The sequence below is a fragment of the Podarcis raffonei genome, chromosome 11 (assembly GCF_027172205.1).
Source record: "Podarcis raffonei isolate rPodRaf1 chromosome 11, rPodRaf1.pri, whole genome shotgun sequence".
NCBI classification, from domain to species: Eukaryota; Metazoa; Chordata; class Lepidosauria; order Squamata; family Lacertidae; genus Podarcis; species Podarcis raffonei.
In genome coordinates this window covers 42,831,886-42,849,426 of record NC_070612.1, presented here as the reverse complement: position 1 = coordinate 42,849,426, position 17,541 = coordinate 42,831,886, and the positions used below count along the sequence as shown (strand labels likewise).

Here is a 17,541-nt window from a genome sequence, read left to right as displayed (position 1 = left end):
ATTTTAAACTGTATGAACAAGGTGGACAACGTGTAACAAACAACATAGCTCGCAGCAGCCAAAATATCTAGGCAGGCTCAAAATCCTGATTAAAAATGAAAGTGTTTACTCGCCCCCATATGGATCTCTCAGGGAAGGGAGACTGCCACACAAAAGACTCTGTGAAACTTCTCAGTTTGGGGGCAGGATTATACAGAGGAAGTTGGTCCTTTAGGTAATCAAATCTGAAACCTATATATAAAGAAATTTTCCTGTAGCACCTTAGAGACCAACTAAGTTTGTTCTGGGTATAAGCTTTCGTGTGCATGCCCACTTTTTAGCAAAACCTGTAGAAAGAAATATTAGAAAGTTTTAACACACCTTTGTATTCCTTCATTTCTATGATTTGATCCTCTTAAGGGATTTATTTTTCTATACTTTATTAGTTTCAAAAAATTAAGAAATGAAAGCAGCCCAGAAACCCAAAGAAGCAAAACCAGTGCACCATGGGAAGAAAACTGCCCACAGAGGTAAGCAGTACAGTAGTATGATGCCTTGGGAAAAGGATATGATCAATCTATCTTTGCTAAGCAAAGTATATACATTTTAAAAACCTGTTAGTGTACTGCTTTTGACATCCGAACACATTCAGGCTGTGCTGACAATAGGACAAAAACAAGAGCGTTGGGTAGGCAGGACAAGCTTCTGCCAATGGTAGAGGTGCCCTGTCCTTCCATCCAAAATGTGTGTGGGTGTGAAACCAGTTCCTAGTCCTAGGCATTGCCTGCTAAGTACTGATAAATGAGAGGTTGGAGTGTGCTTGTCCACATTCAACTTAATCTCCACCTTAAAGGCAGCTGCCAGCAGCTCTTCTTTCTTTTCCTTTGACACTGCTATCCCTGTAGATGGAGGTAAAGGTAAAGGTACCCCTGCCCGTACGGGCCAGTCTTGACAGACTCTGGGGTTGTGCGCCCATCTCACTCAAGAGGCCGGGGGCCAGCGCTGTCCGGAGACACTTCCAGGTCACGTGGCCAGCGTGACAAAGCTGCATCTGGTGAGCCAGCGCAGCACACGGAAACGCCGTTTACCTTCCCGCCAGTAAGCGGTCCCTATTTATCTACTTGCACCCGGGGGTGCTTTCGAACTGCTAGGTTGGCAGGCACTGGGACCGAACAACGGGAGTGCACCCCGCCGCGGGGATTCGAACCGCCAACCTTTCAATCGGCAAGCCCTAGGCGCTGAGGCTTTTACCCACAGCGCCACCTGCGTGGCGGATGGAGAGTTGACACCAAAAAGCACCAGGGATTGTCACGAGAAGAGGGAAAAAAGAATAGGAGAAAGAAGGGGTGGATTTGGCATAGGAAAATGGGTTCCCATGTGTCTATGTGGAGTTCCCGGGGATAGGTGTATGTTTGTTGGTGGGGAAGGATAAAGAAGAGTTTGGATTTGATATCCCGCTTTATCACTACCCTAAGGAGTCTCAAAGCGGCTAACAATCTCCTTTTCCCTTCCTCCCCCACAACAAATACTCTGTGAGGTGAGTGGGGCTGAGAGACTTCAGAGAAGTGTGACTAGCCCAAGGTCACCCAGCAGCTGCATGTGGAGGAGCGGGGAAGCGAACCCGGTTCACCAGATTACGAGTCCACTGCTCTTAACCACTACACCACACTGGTGTCGTGTTTCCTTATCTCTGTTCCATTCCCTCCACCACCTCTGGGTAGCTGTATGGAGAGGGCAGAGAAGGAGGCTTTGTGGGTGCAGGTGTGGGTGCAGAAATGCTTTAGGTGTACCCATGTGCGCTTCCATATTACATAAAGGTTGAACACAAATATGTGTAGGAACATGCTGTTCACAGTGGGTGACGGTGACGGTGCAGACCCATCCCTTTGCTCCTCCCCACCATGTTTAGCTCTTTTTAAAATAGGAGTGCCTCAGATATTTTCCTGGCGAAAATATGTGACACGATTCATTTCATATATGGGGTACATATTGATGTAAACAAGTATTTACGTCTGTAGAAAGATCTACAGATTGTATTACGCAAACACATTTCAGTTGCTCAGAATATAAAGCCCAGTAAATATACGTTTTTGCATTATTGACTGAGAGAGGCAAAACTTCAGCACACATACTTGAAGCCATTAGGCTGACGCCAGAAAAAAATAACTCTGGGTGATCCAAGTGTTATGTCATGTCCCCACTTGCATATTTTTCATGTAAATGAACTGTGAATACTTGGTGATTCATTAATATCATTAGGAATTATGGGGCATTAGGAATTTCTTAATGAATATTAATGAACGATATTTGTGGAGAAGATGATGTATGCAGATAATAAGGTTGTAATTCTGTTCCAAACTGGGTTCTTTACATCTTTCGACTTCAGTGGGCAGTGCAGGTCTTATTTTCACTAATATTATAAGGAAATGGTGTAGTTGAAGACTTTTGTGTGTGTGCAAAAAGTCCTCCTATGAATGAATAATGTCTCTCTCTCTCCCCCCCCCCCCGGTTCTGCTTTATGACTACTTCAATCAATTGCATCAGTGCAATTGTTTTGTAAACATTCATTTCTATACCATTGTTCTTTACTTGCAGAGTTCAGAATAATATATTTAATTTGTTTCAAAAAGGCCATAATATATTTCATCTTAGCTTGGCCAAATCATACCTATGTACCTGTTAAAATGACATATGCATCAACGTAGAAAATGCCAACATTTGCCATCACTATCAAAGTAATAATATAAATAAATGAGAGTCTGTCCTTGCAAGACTTGCTGTGAAAATCAAGGGGGTTCATCTGTTGACTTTCACTCTTCTTTGACCCTAGCGGGCTTTATAATTCTCCCAGTGACCGCAACAGATCTCCAAAATTCCCTAATTCACGAAGAAGACATCCTTCAGGAGGGAGTGAAAATGAGCCTGGAGTGCCACTTAGACGAAGGTGAGAGTTTGGGTCTTCAATAAAATGTTCCATTGCACCCTTTCTTCCTAGCAAGAGGTGCTGATGTTCAGGGTTCTTTGCCAACCAGCAGGGCATTCTACTCCATTTATCTTTTCCAATGAGCAGTGAACATTCCACAGCTACTGAGCATGCTCAATAGCCATTGAGCTATTTTTGGTTTCCCCATCCCAGTATTTTGTTGTTGTAAAGCTCGGGCTTCTCCCAAGCCTGTTGATACAGCTCCTTGTGCTATACAGCTCCACTATCCCTGTAGCAAAGGGATAGTGGAACTGGGACAACGTAACATTTATCATAGCAGGACTGATGCAACAGTGAGAATTTGTCTGTAGCAAAATGTTCCCATGTTCCCATTTTCTGTTGTAATTTAACAATATAAGACAAGTTTAATTGTTTTCTGAACATTGTTCTGCCTGCCTCCTTTCTAGATCACGGTCCCGTTGCAATACCAGCAGTGGTAGTGAATCAGAAAATTCAAACAGAGAACATCGGAAGAAGAGACATAGGTGAATAAGAAATGGTGCCAGCATTCGAAACAAATTGTAGAACTTAGTGGTTTTCAACCATTTTGTTTCCACAGCTCCCTTGACCAACTACATTCTTTCTGCAGCACCCCTGTGGGGCTCAGGAGCCCATTTATGTCACCCCTTGCCTACAGAGGCAGCAGCTCCTCACCCCCTTTCAAACACCCTCCCTTGGGGAGTGTTCCCTCAGTCTCCTCTCCCCTCTCCTCGGGAGTCCTCTAGCCAACCACTGCTGCTGCCCCTGGTCTCTGGGCTGCCCCCCTGCCCCAAAGAGAGATGCCTCCTCCCACTGCCCCACGGGGGCCTGGGAAGCACCCCCTGGCCAGCCCCAGAGGCACCATTCACCTGCGGAGCTGGTAGCCAGGGCTGCTGCAACAAACAGATGTGCAAACCTTTGGGAGACAGAGATGCGAGAGGACATCAGAGGAGGGAAGGAAGGAAAGAAAGAAAAGAGGGGCAGAGGCCAGTGTTGCCCAAGGCACCCCTGACCATCATTCAAGGCACCCCAGGGTGCCATGGCACACTGGTTGAAAACCACTGGTCTGACTTAGGGCACACTTTGTTTAAATATAAATCTATATGGATTGTCTTGCTAATCAATTTGTAGAAGCAGGTTTTTTCCCCTTGTCAGTGTTAGTGAAAACTGGATTTCTTACTCCTGCCCTTTCAGTACTTTAATATTTCACAAATAAACATGGAATATTGGGGTGGCACAGTTTCTAGGTCCTAAACCCCTCAGAGCATTGGACAGCACCAGCTTCATATCCTTTCCTGTCTTCCTGGTAGACCAGAGGCGGCTTGCTCAGCATAGGGGAACAGTGGCTAACCCAGCCTACCATTCTCCTTTGTCTTCTTCTCAAGAGGCAGTCTTGGCCTTTATTCCCTTTCCATGGTGGCTTTCTTTAGGTTCATAAGCCATCAGGAGGAGTCTGAAAGCTTTCAGCCTCTCACCAGCACCACCCAGGCCTATGCAGAGCTTGTCTGATGCCAGGGTCAAGAGTCTTGTTAGAATACAGTTCTTGGCATGTGTCATGAACTGGCTGGATGCAGAGGACTGGTGGGAGGCACCAGCTGGGGAACCCCCAAGGGGATTGGTGGTGGGCTGACCATAAGTGATTGGAAGGAGAAGAGAGGGTAGACTGGGAGGAGAAGGTGTCAGAAGCTGGAGAGGGTTTAACGAGCAGGAAGAGCCGGGGCAGAGAGCAGTTCAGACTCCGAGGCTGAAGCGGAGTCCTGAGAGGAGGGTAGCCAAGAGACAGAGTGGAGGAAGGCTGCTGAAGAAGCCAGGGAGTTTGCCCCCTCCTGCTGCAACCACCTCTCCTCCTCCTCCTAGAACACAAAGAGGAATGAAGAGGGTGGAGCAACAAGAGACAAGACCAAGGAGCCTAAGACTGCTGGAGAAGGAACCAGGGGAGGAGCCTTAGAGAGCAGTGGGAAGGTGGGACCTTCAGTCCTCGCAACTGCTTCATTAAGATCTACTGGGAAGAGTTGCTGTGATCATTAGACCTGCCCCGTTTTAGTTTCTTTGAATAAATACTTAGCTTCATGGACATTGGGTGCTTTATTGTTTTATTGCTGACCTATGCCTGACTCCAGCTCCTGACAGCATGACAATGTAAGCCCGGCAGGCCCCTGATGAGGCCCTCCAGCCAGCTGAGCCCTCTGAGCCCTCGGGCAAGTGTACCCAGCTGCACCCGACCCCATGCACAGGCGTGACACTACCTGTACCCAGATCCAGCCCATTCATTATGGGCTGAGCTGCTTATGAGCAAGGTGCCAGTCTAGCAACCTTGTCATCCCACGAGGCAAGAGCATAGGGCTTTTCACAAAAGCTGCTTTATGAAAAATATGCTTTTAGTTGTACAGAAAATTGCGACAGGCAATATTTAATGAGCCTCACTAGTAGAAGTCCATGCAACGACTTCCATTAGCACAAGGCTTCCCCAGTCTCTTTTGTGCCTCCCTTGCCCCCTCCCCAAATTTCATCTGGGGGTCAGCAGAACCCTCAGAACAGGAAGAGAGAAGGGATTGTTATGTCTGGCAAGCTGAAATGCTTGCATTAACTTTAACTTCAGTGATAACAGCAAGTTAAACAGCATGTGATATGTACTGAATTTCTCACCCTGGGCCAGCAGGGGAACAGTAGATAGTTCAGGTCCGCATATGCAAATAAGGGATCAAAAGTGACGTTCAGTGATTGGATAGTTACAGAAAGTTGTTACAGTTACGATGTACTGGAGCTCTATATAAGCAGGCTGACTGAACCCTTCAGTTCAGTTCTGTTCCAGCTTCCAAGTAAACAAGAGCTGTTTGAAGAATCGCTGTGTCGCCTGATATGTTCACCCACAACTTAACACTGGCGACGTGGATGGGATCGATGGACATCAGAGCACAGCCAGATGTGGCCACTCTCTGAGCTGAGCTGAATCACTGAACGTCACTTTCGATCCCTTATTTGCATATGTGGACCTGAACTATCTACAGTATCCCCCTGCTGGCCCAGGGTGAGAACTTCAGTACATAACAGCATGAATATGATTGTGTGTACACATGTATGCATATATGACAAAGGAATCAAATCAATGTAGGTCTTGTCTGTTACCTTATTTCTGGGGCACTGGGAACTACCAGTCAGAGTAGAGAATAGCATACTAGATAAATAGTCTGACCAACTCTAAGGCAGATTTTTTTTATGTTGTTATGCATATAATATCTCCCACTGAAATCAATGGGAGTTACAACCTGGCCTGGATTATGTCTCATAATGTTCTTTCTCTCTCCTGCATGCATGAAGAAGCTTTTCAAAAAGCTGAAGCTGAATGTACTTTCTCAGAAAGTGGTGAAAAAAATCACTAAAACGCTGATCCATCAGATATTCACTCTCAACATTCACTCTTTCCTCAGGGTACGGCAGGAGAATGACATGGTTGATTCAGGTCCCCAGTGGGAAGCAGTGCAGAGGCGGCAAAAAGAGAAAAACCAATCTGATCCCAACCACCGGCGATCCAGGCACAGATCTCGATCGTACGTTAATCCCGCTTGTTATTGTATTGTTATAATACATCTAAAACAATGACTTCTAACAAGGTTTTTACAGCTCTCTACTTTTGCATACGTGAAAGCTACATATTTTATTATCTATCCTCCCAAACAAGAGAAAGATATGTACGTGTTTATGTTCATTCATGCAGTTCCTACCTAACTACAAATGGCAGTTTCAAAATCTACATAGAGTCTGCAGAGAGAAGGAAGAGAGATCTATAGTGGAAATGAATTTAAATACTGTCACCTGCATAATACAATCAATTCAGATCATATGTGTTAGACCTATTAACTCTTATTGCAGGCACAATTCCGGCCAAAATGAAATGAGTCACAAGACAGAGGCTAAAATCAGCCAGTGTTCCACTTTTTATTTTCCTGGGGAAGCAACCAGACTTCAGTTGCTTAGTTTCTCACTTGCTATATCCCATTTCAAAGGTTTATAGATTACTTATTTTTATGTTGTAATACATGGCACTCTTTGAAAAAGAATCAGAGTGTGTTATTTTGGAAATCTCAAAAATGTCCTAGACTCCTATTATCTACAAAACCTGCCACTATTTTTAAGCAGCATTTTCATGCTGAATTTTTAACAATTGCTATGCAGTTTGCTGAATATACAGATTGCCCATTCCAAATTGTACACTGATTTTTAAAAACTGGCATATTTAAAAATGTGGAGAGAGTTCTTGTGTATTTTTCCTATCTGATTCATGTTTGCCATATAAGTGTGATTAGATAAACACCCTTTGCGAATCTTAGATATTGGTCCTATGGAAAAAAACAAAACAAGACTGATCATATAGGAGTTAGAAAAAAATATGCTGAACAGTTCCAGGGTTGTGGGTGGAAAAAATGACCTTAGGGGGGGTTGTTGAATTCTGGCTCAGAAAGACCTCCCAGTTGCCCCACCTACTTTAGATACATTTCCAAAAATAGATTGCATGACTTATAGTTTATATCCATGACTATAGTAGTTGTTTAAGAACTGCAGCACATGACTTTATGTAAATTTCCTACAAGACAGCCCTTTCTACTAATGAAATACTTCTGTGGGGAAACTGTGAGAATCAGATCAATAACTGTGTTAAAAGTATGTATTGGAATCTTGAAGATGGCACAGAAATGCTGCCTTAACTCAATACACATGCAGGCATAATTTAAACGGCATTTGCAAATCATCTCATTTGTATTGAGAGAGTGCATAAGTCAAAGTGGGGGACATCCCTTCATATTGCAAGACTAGAGTGCTTCAGATTTTCAGAATAATTAAGTATACCAAGTCTTGTACATTTTGAGAAAAACCTGCTCTGCCTCAGAACTGCCGTTCCGTAGGAAGGTTTTCTGTTTTTGTTTTCACTTTCCACTTAATTTTGTTGGATGAACTTGTTACTTAAATGAGACGGCACAGGCTCCCTCTTGTGGTCAATTTGAATATTATAAATGAGTTTACAATTTGACAGCCTGATAACTGACTAGTTTTCCTGACTTTTTCTTTGACTGAAAAAAATTAATGTAATGCAATAGGAAAAAGCATTACAAAGTGGTACAATGAACGAAAAGACTATATAGGGAGTAAGAAAGCTGCTGTCCATGGCTTCTTGCAGGGGTATTTTCTGTCCTGAATCCTTTTTTGAGATGAAGTCTCAACATCAGCTGGAAGGCCAATGATTCCTTCACCCATGCTCTAAACCAGTGTTTCCCAAACTTGGGTTTCCAAGCTGTTTGTGGACTACAATTCCCATCATCCCTGACCACTGGCCCTGCTAGCTAGGGATGATGGGAGTTGTAGTCCCGTCCCCCCCCAAAAAAGCTAGAGACCCAAGTTTGGGAAACCCCGCCTAAACTAATCCCATCCAGGTTTGTGGAGCTATGCCATAGAAAGTGATTGTGTGACACTGGCTTAGATTAATGCCCATTGGCCTTGATCTGGAAAACCACAAACTTAGCAGTAAAAGTGCACCCTCTGTGCTACGCTTGCAGACTCTTAAGGGCTGGAGACCAGCAGCCTCTCGTAGCCTTAGTTAGTGATGGATGTGGGGGGTAAGTGTGTCAAAGGCCCCCTCAAGCCCCACCCACAACAGCCAACCAGCATTGCTTCGTGCCTGTTTTGGTACAGCAGAGTGACCAAAATGAAAAGGTTTCCTGTAGTTTCTCTTGCCCTGCTACATGCAATACATTTGAAACAGACACCTGCTATCACTCTGACGATGAAAGCTGTCTTTAGCGTCATTTAAACACTTCCAAGTTTTAGATGCATTTTAAGAGAGTCAGGGTTAACTTTATAAATGCTTGAATATACCTGGTCATCTGATTTTAATTGGCTTAATAAGGGATGTTACTGATCTGGTGTGGGTGTGTGGGTTTGTGTTTGGGATGCGTGTGTTGCGTTTTGTCTGGGGATGGGGTGAGAAAGGTGAAAAGAAGTTTCTTTTTTACGACAACAGCGAACATAAAAAGCTCAATGTTCTAGTGCTGTGGGGATCGTTTCTAAGAGTTCAAGCAAAACATCTGTGTTGCCAAAGGGCTTTTTAGAATTAAGAATAGCTGTAAAAAAACCCATAGTTAAAAGCACAAAACGTTGCCTGGTTGCAAATCATAAATTCTTGTTGAATTATTAATAAAGGTGAAAATGCAAGCAAAAAAAAAAAAAGGTAATACAGATACAATCAGCATATAGGAGCTGGTTAAAGTTTCTTTTAAAAAATAAATAAAATGAGAATAAAAAACGAAAAGCCACACGCATACCTCTCTCCTGATTAAATTCCAGTGCACCACAGATTTCTTTTAGAACCACAGGCCTGCACAACTTGCAGCTCCCCATGCTGAATACAGACCACCACCCATGGAGTTGAGTATTTTGCTCATATCTTTATAGTCCTGGGCAGGCAGAAAACTGTGAAATTCACTGAGCCACTGATGGTCTGCTGTACAAGCATTGTGCACTTTGGAATTGTGGGTCACAAGTTGTGCAGGGCTGCTTTGGGGTTTGAGGGAAGCGCCCTCATATCAGCTCTGATCCTAGTGGGATTCTTCAGCTGTTACTGAAGCTAAAAGGGCATTGCAAGTGGAGCAAAGTCAACCAGCCTGAAAATCATAATTATGAGTATAGCGTACAAGTTTTGTGCCAGTTCAGACCATCTAGGGTTTTAAGTTTATGCATAAGTGTCTTTGAGTGCCTGAATACTCCCTAAGCAAGCCTACTGTTCATTTGAGCTACTCCCTGTACACATTAAAGGAGAAAAGAGTGATGTACGCAAGCATGCTGATTGGTGCTGCTGTACTAGCGATGTGGCTGGAATTAGATCCTGGTCCCAGTCATCTGTTGCTTGCTCCCTTTGCAACAGCTGTCTTGGTGGAGATGGAGAACCTGCCACCTTCCAGAAGTTGTTGGACTTGACTCAGCTCCCATCAACCCTAGCGAGCATGGCCACTAATCAAGAATGATGGGAGTTGCAGTCCAGCAACAGGTTCCTCATCCCTTGCTAAGAACAGGCCATTAGGAACTGGAGAGCAGCTACATTCTGTTTTTCAGTGGAGGCTTAATGGCAATATTTTATACTATGTAGGACATGTCGAGTAAACCCTTTCCCCTGTTCTGCTACATCCCTGCCGTGTGTCTATCCCAATTATTGTCACTGGCAGCATGCTAACATGCAGCAAAGCCCAGTTTTCCTAAAACATAAGCACAAACTTAACCATTTGTTCTTTTCACTCACACAAGGCTGGTTTGAAAGGGAAGGTGGGGCTTATAGCATGCATGCGTGCAGTATCATCACTGTGTCCAAATACAGATTTCTCAATATGGTTTCACTGTAAAAGTAGCAGAACTAAACAGCCCATTTATCATGAAAGACGCATGGGCTACATTGCAGAGCCACATGTAGGCTTATTTAGTGGAGTGAACAATGACTTATTCTATCATGATGATCATCATCATTGCATTTAAGCCACTGAGTGCAGATGAATGTGATGAACCTTCTTAGAATAATCAAAAGCTGAAGTTCATCCCCTTACAACCTATAATGCCCTCCAGATTTTGGATTACAGCCCCTATCATCCCTGTCCCTTGGCCATGCTGGCTGTGGTTGGGGGAATTTGAAATGGCCAACAACTAGTGGGCGCCATTTTGGCACCTCTGCTCTTATCCCTATGGCTGCTGTCAGTTGAAGGGCCCACCTGAATCAGTTTCATTTTTCAAGAAGTACCAGTATCACCTAATCTAGTGGATAGTATGGTCTGTGAGCATGCCAAGCACACTGAGCCTCAGGGCATTCTCTCGCCATGGTAGCTGGGACATAAACATTATCAAAGCCATTCACTCCCCCTTCCCAGTGAATCATGGATTGCTTATGCACATTCCCTGGAGCCTTGAGTATTATAGATTCAGAAGGGCTTGCCAGTCCCTCGGGATATGTGCGGAGTACACAGCTGCTGCTGCTTTGCATGAATGGGACCAAAAGGAAGAATAAAGCAATTCAACATTCAGAGCTGGAAGGTACTATTAACCCTTCCCCCAGTGTTAAGCAATGCATCAGGCTTCTGCCTTAGGGAAGGCAAAGGCACTGGGAGGGGGGAGTGAGTGAGGAGGAGGAGGAGGAGAAGAAAGGTGAAAGACACAAACAGCATTAAAATAATCCATGGCATTGACAGCCTTGGGGTAAAGAGAGTGAGAAATTGGGTCATCAGTTTCTTGTGCTAGGTAGTCTTTGTATGAAGGCGGTATTATTACAATAGATACACACACACACTTTAGTTGACTGTCAGCTGAGATGTCACCATTAACCCAGCTCTCAAAAAAACAACAACCCCATTTGTTTTCCAGCTAATAGAACATGGGAGGGGAAAACAAAGCTGAAGTGGCTCCATTTTTATGAGCAGCTTAGTCGAACAGTTGCCTGGAGGAAGACAAACTGTGGTCCAGACTCAGAACTACTTAGTCAGAATAGGACATTTCCATATTCAGCTAGGTTTTACTCAGAGTAAACCCACTGAAATTAATGGAACAAGCTTAGTCGTGTTTGTTAATTTCAGTGGGTGTACTCTGAACACCACCCCATGTCATGAAAACATAAAGCTAATTTCTCTGCAGAAATGTTAGCTAGTTGCATCACTATTCTTAGTTCAGGGTTTTGTCTTTGCTCTAGGATTATGCATTTGGTGAAATGACATATTTTTGTTTGCATTTATGTAGGAGAAGTCCAGATGTGCAAGCAAAGGAAGAATTGTGGAAACACATTCAGTAAGTATGTCTGCAAGGGTGGGGAGCTTCCATGGAACAATACAGATCTATTTTTATGAGTGTGGTTGCATAACTTCTTTTTTGTGTGCAATTCTTTTCTAGAAAGGAGCTTGTGGACCCATCTGGCATGTCTGAGGAACAATTAAGAGAGATTCCATATACTAAAATAGAGTAAGTTGTGTTTTGTTTTGTTTTCTCCTAGAGAACAGGAGTGTTTCTATTTGTATATAGCTAAATAAATCTAACTCTGAGATTTGTATTGGAAAGAATCATGCAAGATTGGAGAGAGCTGCAAAGTTCTGTCTTAAATAATGAGGCACAATCCACTGTGAACATCGCTCAGACTTTAAAGAGAAGTGAATCTCTGAGCTCCATTTCATTTCAGCCAGGCGTATATGTGTTGTGTTGCCAATAATTGTACTTTTAAGAATGCTCTTCCACTTGTAGCTTAGTTCTCTGCAGTCTGCCACTCCCTCACAAATTCCACCCCCAAGCAAGCCTTGATGGCAGAAGTGAGCCTCACTTGGAATGAAATGAAACAAAATGAAATTTATTATGGTCCCAGACCAGATTCACACACCGTACCAAGCGAACACAAAGCACAACAGAATTAAGTCCGAATTAACAATCAAACATAACAATAAACAATAGGAATATGACAGCCATTATAAATGTGGTTTAAGTCTCTAAAATATTATCTAGAGTTTGCATCTGAGGCCTTAGTCTTTGTAATAGCACAGCTTGTTCCCTGAGTTTTATGGCAGCCGCGCAAAATTTGGCCACCCTTAGCGTGATCTCTGGATTCTTCTTCTCTATCAGGGATTTTAAGCATTGAAGTTCAGACCCACTTGGAATTTTCTGTATAACAGGGGTGATAAAGACCGAGTGTATATCCTCATAAAAACGACATCATAGCAAGACATGAGAGACGGTTTCCACCTCTATCAGGCTGCAGGGGCAGACTCGCTCTGCATACGGTTTACCCACATATCACTTCGAAAGAAAATCACCTTAGGGAGCAGACCATAACAAGGTAAACAACAGACAAAGCAAAGGGGTTTCACATTCCTTACCCATCACAGACCTTGTGCTGTTTACATCAAAACCCACCACCCTCCCCATCTTGTGCAGTTGGGACCGACCTGGATTTACACAGAGAACTTACACTATCCTGTCTAGTTTGGCTCTCAGTGGCATCCCCTATGCTCCCGTCAAGTTTGCTGAACAGCACACAGAATAATGCTGAAAATCTAGAGCAGCTTTGGGGGAAATTCAGCCCAAGCTACCTTCACTTATAAACTCTCCCTTTAATATTTACTCTTCCTCTGATCCCCTAAAGTGACTGGTTGACCCGCTTGACCCTTCTTCCTTAGCACACAGCCATCAGTTGCCAGAGCACATTTGCTCCTTTCAGATCAAACACCCATTTCGTTCTCATAATTAGCCCATTTGGGACTTCCATGTAGAGATGTGAGCAAGTCCTTCTGACAAGTGTGGGATCACGTTTTACATCACAATGCAATTCTGTCACATCACTGAGAATGAAATAAACAGTGGTAAACTTCTGCAGGTAGGACACGGAACATAAAACTCTTCTTCAAAAACACATGCACTCACATAATTTTCTTAGCCAAGTCATACATTATTATTTTTAATACCATGGATTTCCTAATATGTCTGTCTTGCCAGTTTGCTGCCTTCTAAGCAGCCCGGTTTTACCACCATCACCTTACATTTCAGACTACATTGAGGCTGAGAGAATCATAACTTGCCTCTGGCCTTCAAGTGAGATTGTGTCTGTCGCAAAGGAAAAATATATACGCAAACACGTGTACACAATATTCATTAAGTAGCCGCCTTAAATCTGCTCTGATTCCAGGTGCATAGTAATCCGTAATCCATCACGATGGCATTTTGAAAAATTTACATTTGTATGTAACCAAATTTATGTACCACTTACTGGAACAAAAGACCTCTGTGCAGTTTACGATTGTTTACAATAGTCAGTAAAAATACCAGTTAAGAAATAAAAAAGCTACATAAACATTTATGAAACAGAAAATAAAAACAGTAATTTTAAAACACATTTACTAAAAGCACATGTCAAAATTACATGCCTAAGTAGGCATCCAAAGTTTTTAGCATGCACCAAAAATAATACAGGGAATTTCAACATGCGGGTGATTGTCATACTAAAGGATCAACTTCTTGTCAGTGCAGGAGGAACATCATGTGGCACTTACGAGTTAGTTTGAGGACATAGGGGGTTGAGGAGACCCTTCAGGTAAACAGGTCCCAACCAGTTGAAGGCTTTATACAGAAATCATACAACTCATGGGAGTTGTAGTCCAAAAACAGCTGGAGGCCCATGGTTGGGAAACCATGATGCAAATGAACTTGATCATGGAGGTTAAACAACTTTCCAGGGTTGTCAACTTTTGTATTCTTTTTGATGAGAGTCCCTTGCGATACTAATCTGCTCCTGGAAATGTTAATTCCACTTTAGGACTCAAGGCGACCCTGTTCGCATCAGACATTCCCACTCCCCTCGAAGTTATCGCCAGTATCGACGGTCGCAGTGCTCTGACGGAGAGAGATCTGTTCTGTCAGAAGTTAAGTAGGTCAACTATTTAATTTGCCAGTGGTTTAATGATAAACACTACCTATCCCCTACCCCCAACTCCAATTTGAGATTATTGTGCAGCAACTTGTTAAATATTTTATGTTCCCTGCCTGACTCCTCAGGGAAAAAAAATTGGGTGGGAGAGATCAGTGGTTTACACCTTGGCCTGTTACTTCACTCTTCATTCTGCTTAGAATCTTCTATACCAGGCCTGTCGATAACAGGTCGATCGCGATCTACTGGTTGATTGCGGGACGCCCAAGGTCGATCCAGGTTGATCTTGTGATCCTGAACGATTGACAAAAAAAGTTCAACAACTTTTGTAAATCCAATGGGTAGATCACTGTCATTTTTTTAAAAAGTGGGAATAGATCGCAGTCTCTTGGGAGTTGGACATGCCTGTTCTACACCATTGCCAACAGGATGTTGGACCTTCCTGCATATCCAGAAGCACAATACACTTGTATCAGAAGTGCTATCCTGTTAGAGGAAAGGGCAGGGCAGTATATGAAAACACTTGGCCTCTTCCTACTCCTCCTTTATTGCTTAAAGGAAAAGGTCACTGCCTCACTTGTATCATAATATGGGAAGCAACCCTTGGAACACAGGACTGTAAATCAGCAGTTACACCTTAATTAGAAATACTTAAGAACATTTCAAGGTTAGAATAATTGAATTCTATCCTATCCTATCCTCGGGGTCTAACAAAGATCGTTGTTCTTGTTTGGGTTCCAGTTGGGCTATAGGAGAAACAGTCAGCTATATATCCCCTTGGGTTGTATTTATTACGGAGAGAAAATCACAGATAGGATGCCTGTTCATGTGCAGATAACTTTTTAACCCCAAAACTTTTCTTAACGTGTAAGCGCCATACATCTTGCCATTTGTTTTCTTTTTCAGTTCAAAAACAGACCTTGTACCTCCATTACCTGTAACCCGTTCCTCAGATGCTCAGTGCCCCACCATTGCAGCATCTCACCAGGTTGGTAATTTGAGTATTTTAAGTTGCATATTTTGGGGGAGTGGCTGGACAAGGAGAGACTTATGCAGCTTCCAAATCTAATTCAGCTTAGGTCATGTGACCCAGGACTCAGGCCTTAAAACTTGGACCTACATTCAGCTGCTGGCAGTAGCCTGTCCCATACAGTCCTGAATGGAGCTTACAATAGGAGTAACATACACAAGTGAAAGCTACACTGGCTTCCTAGAGTTAGAATTGTTGTGTCTGACTCTAGTTAGTGCTAAATACCACACCTGAAATGCTCTCATTGGCTCATTGGGACTTCAGCACACAGAGGAAAGGACTTAACCAGGCATAGGCAAACTCAGCCCTCCAGATGTTTTGGGACTACAGTTCCCATCATCCCTGAACACCGGTCCTGTTAGCTAGGGATGTACTGGTCTCAAAACATCTGCAGAGCCGAGTTTGCCTATGCCTGTCCTAGCCTAACTTCACTCCCTCATTCTTACAGTCATTCACCAACTCATCCATCCTGCCACCTGCCTCCATCCTAATTGATTCTGTTAGGATGATAACCAAAGAGTATTCGGATACCAAACAGTATTCGGATGTTGCTGAAATCAAATGCCAAGCATTTCCAATGCCACCTCACCCCATTTAAATTTAATGGATTTAATTTTGGATCCCTCTGCAGACACACTCTCAGTCCCATGCATTACAATGTTAATTTCAATTTAGTCATTAGCTAACTTGTTGACGTTTGAAAGCTTTCTGCATTGCTTTCACTAATTCAGTGTTTATATTGGGAGTAGTGTCGTACCTCGGCTCCCGAATGTTGGTCATTTTGATTGTTGGGAGTCGATCAAAAACCGGAAATGAGTGTTCCAGTTTTCAAATGTTCTTTTGGAAGCCGAATGTACGACGGGGCTTCCACGGAGCTTCCTGCAGCCAATCAGAAGCCGTGCTTTGGAATTTGAACATTTCGGAAGTCGAACGGACTTCCCGAACATATTCTGTTCAACTTCCGAGGTACGACTGTAGTACCATATTTTTCCGTGTACAAGACACTCCCCCTTGTATGAGAAAACCCCTATTTTTTTGAACCCAAAATTAAGAAATCAAGCCAGAGCCAGAGTCCAGGCCGCCCATGTCAGAGCCTGAACTCAAGCCCAGGCCTCCTGCACCAGGTTCAGAGCCACAACCAGAGCCCCTGTGCATTCACCATCCATGTATAAGATGTTCCCCAATTTTTGACTAAATTTTAAAAGCAAAAAGCATTGTCTTATATATGGAAAAATACAGTAATTCCTTTTGCAGAACTGTAACCAGAACACAGAACGTGACTTAATTCTCATCGGTTCTGCATTGAACTTATAGTAATGCATTTTCTTTCTCTTCAGAGGCGAAATGGATCTAAAGACAGCCTAATAGAAGAAAAGACACAGGCACCCATCAACAACCTGGATGGAAAGCACAGTGCAAAGACAATAAAAATTGTACAAGCTTCACGGCTTAAGACAGAGACTTGATTCTTCTAGCAAAGGACTGTGAGAGGATGCTGCTCCTTGGCATTTTCAAATGGTACAGAAGTCCAACTACACTTAAACTGCACAGATGGGATTTTTGACCTAAATTAAAGCAAAGATTTAAACTATGAAATATTTCTTGAGGACGAGGCAAATTGCTCTGAAGGATAACACCAATAAGATCAGAGGATTGAACAAAACAGCTGTTGGCTTACTGGAAGATCTATGAAAAGTAAAGGCTTTAGATAATAATTACTCCAGTTCCAAAAACCAGTTACAGCCGATTGTTAACCATGGACAATGCCCTGGGTGACTTGATTCAAAAAATGGAAGTATCAGCAAAGATGCAAAAGCAATGTACTTGCCAAATGTGCAATAGTAAATGTTTTCTGAATTTAAGAGTAAGGACTGTAATTCATATGCCTATACTTGCCTAGCAATCTCATTCTTATTCACAGCAATGTTGATTATTTTATCAGAACTTTACACAGTGAATTCTACATCCTGCTTGGTCACACAAAAGCAGACTGTCTTGTATGCAGCCTTCCAATTTTTAATGTCCTAAAATTAGGTCCTTAAGATTCATGCTATTGTTGCCGATGTTTTTAGGATCTTTTACTGTGGTTCTAGAGCAGGTTTCCCTAACCTGGTACCCTTCCCTTGGCTACAAATCTCATCATAA

The 17,541-nt window shown here is 43.0% G+C and overlaps 1 protein-coding gene across 2 annotated transcripts in view; it reads left to right on the top strand.

The window, feature by feature from the left end:
* The window catches only part of EPB41L4A (erythrocyte membrane protein band 4.1 like 4A), a 97,486-nt gene extending 80,228 nt beyond the window's left edge, over nt 1–17,258 (top strand). For both annotated transcript variants that reach the window (XM_053408637.1, XM_053408638.1), the window contains exons 15-23: nt 426–509; nt 2,810–2,923; nt 3,370–3,447; nt 6,370–6,489; nt 11,702–11,749; nt 11,852–11,920; nt 14,256–14,366; nt 15,273–15,354; nt 16,734–17,258. In XM_053408637.1, the coding sequence (XP_053264612.1) occupies nt 426–509; nt 2,810–2,923; nt 3,370–3,447; nt 6,370–6,489; nt 11,702–11,749; nt 11,852–11,920; nt 14,256–14,366; nt 15,273–15,354; nt 16,734–16,862 (835 nt within the window). In that variant the 3' untranslated portion in view covers nt 16,863–17,258. The remainder of the gene's footprint in view (nt 1–425; nt 510–2,809; nt 2,924–3,369; nt 3,448–6,369; nt 6,490–11,701; nt 11,750–11,851; nt 11,921–14,255; nt 14,367–15,272; nt 15,355–16,733) is intronic.
* The last annotated feature ends 283 nt before the right edge of the window (nt 17,259–17,541 follow it).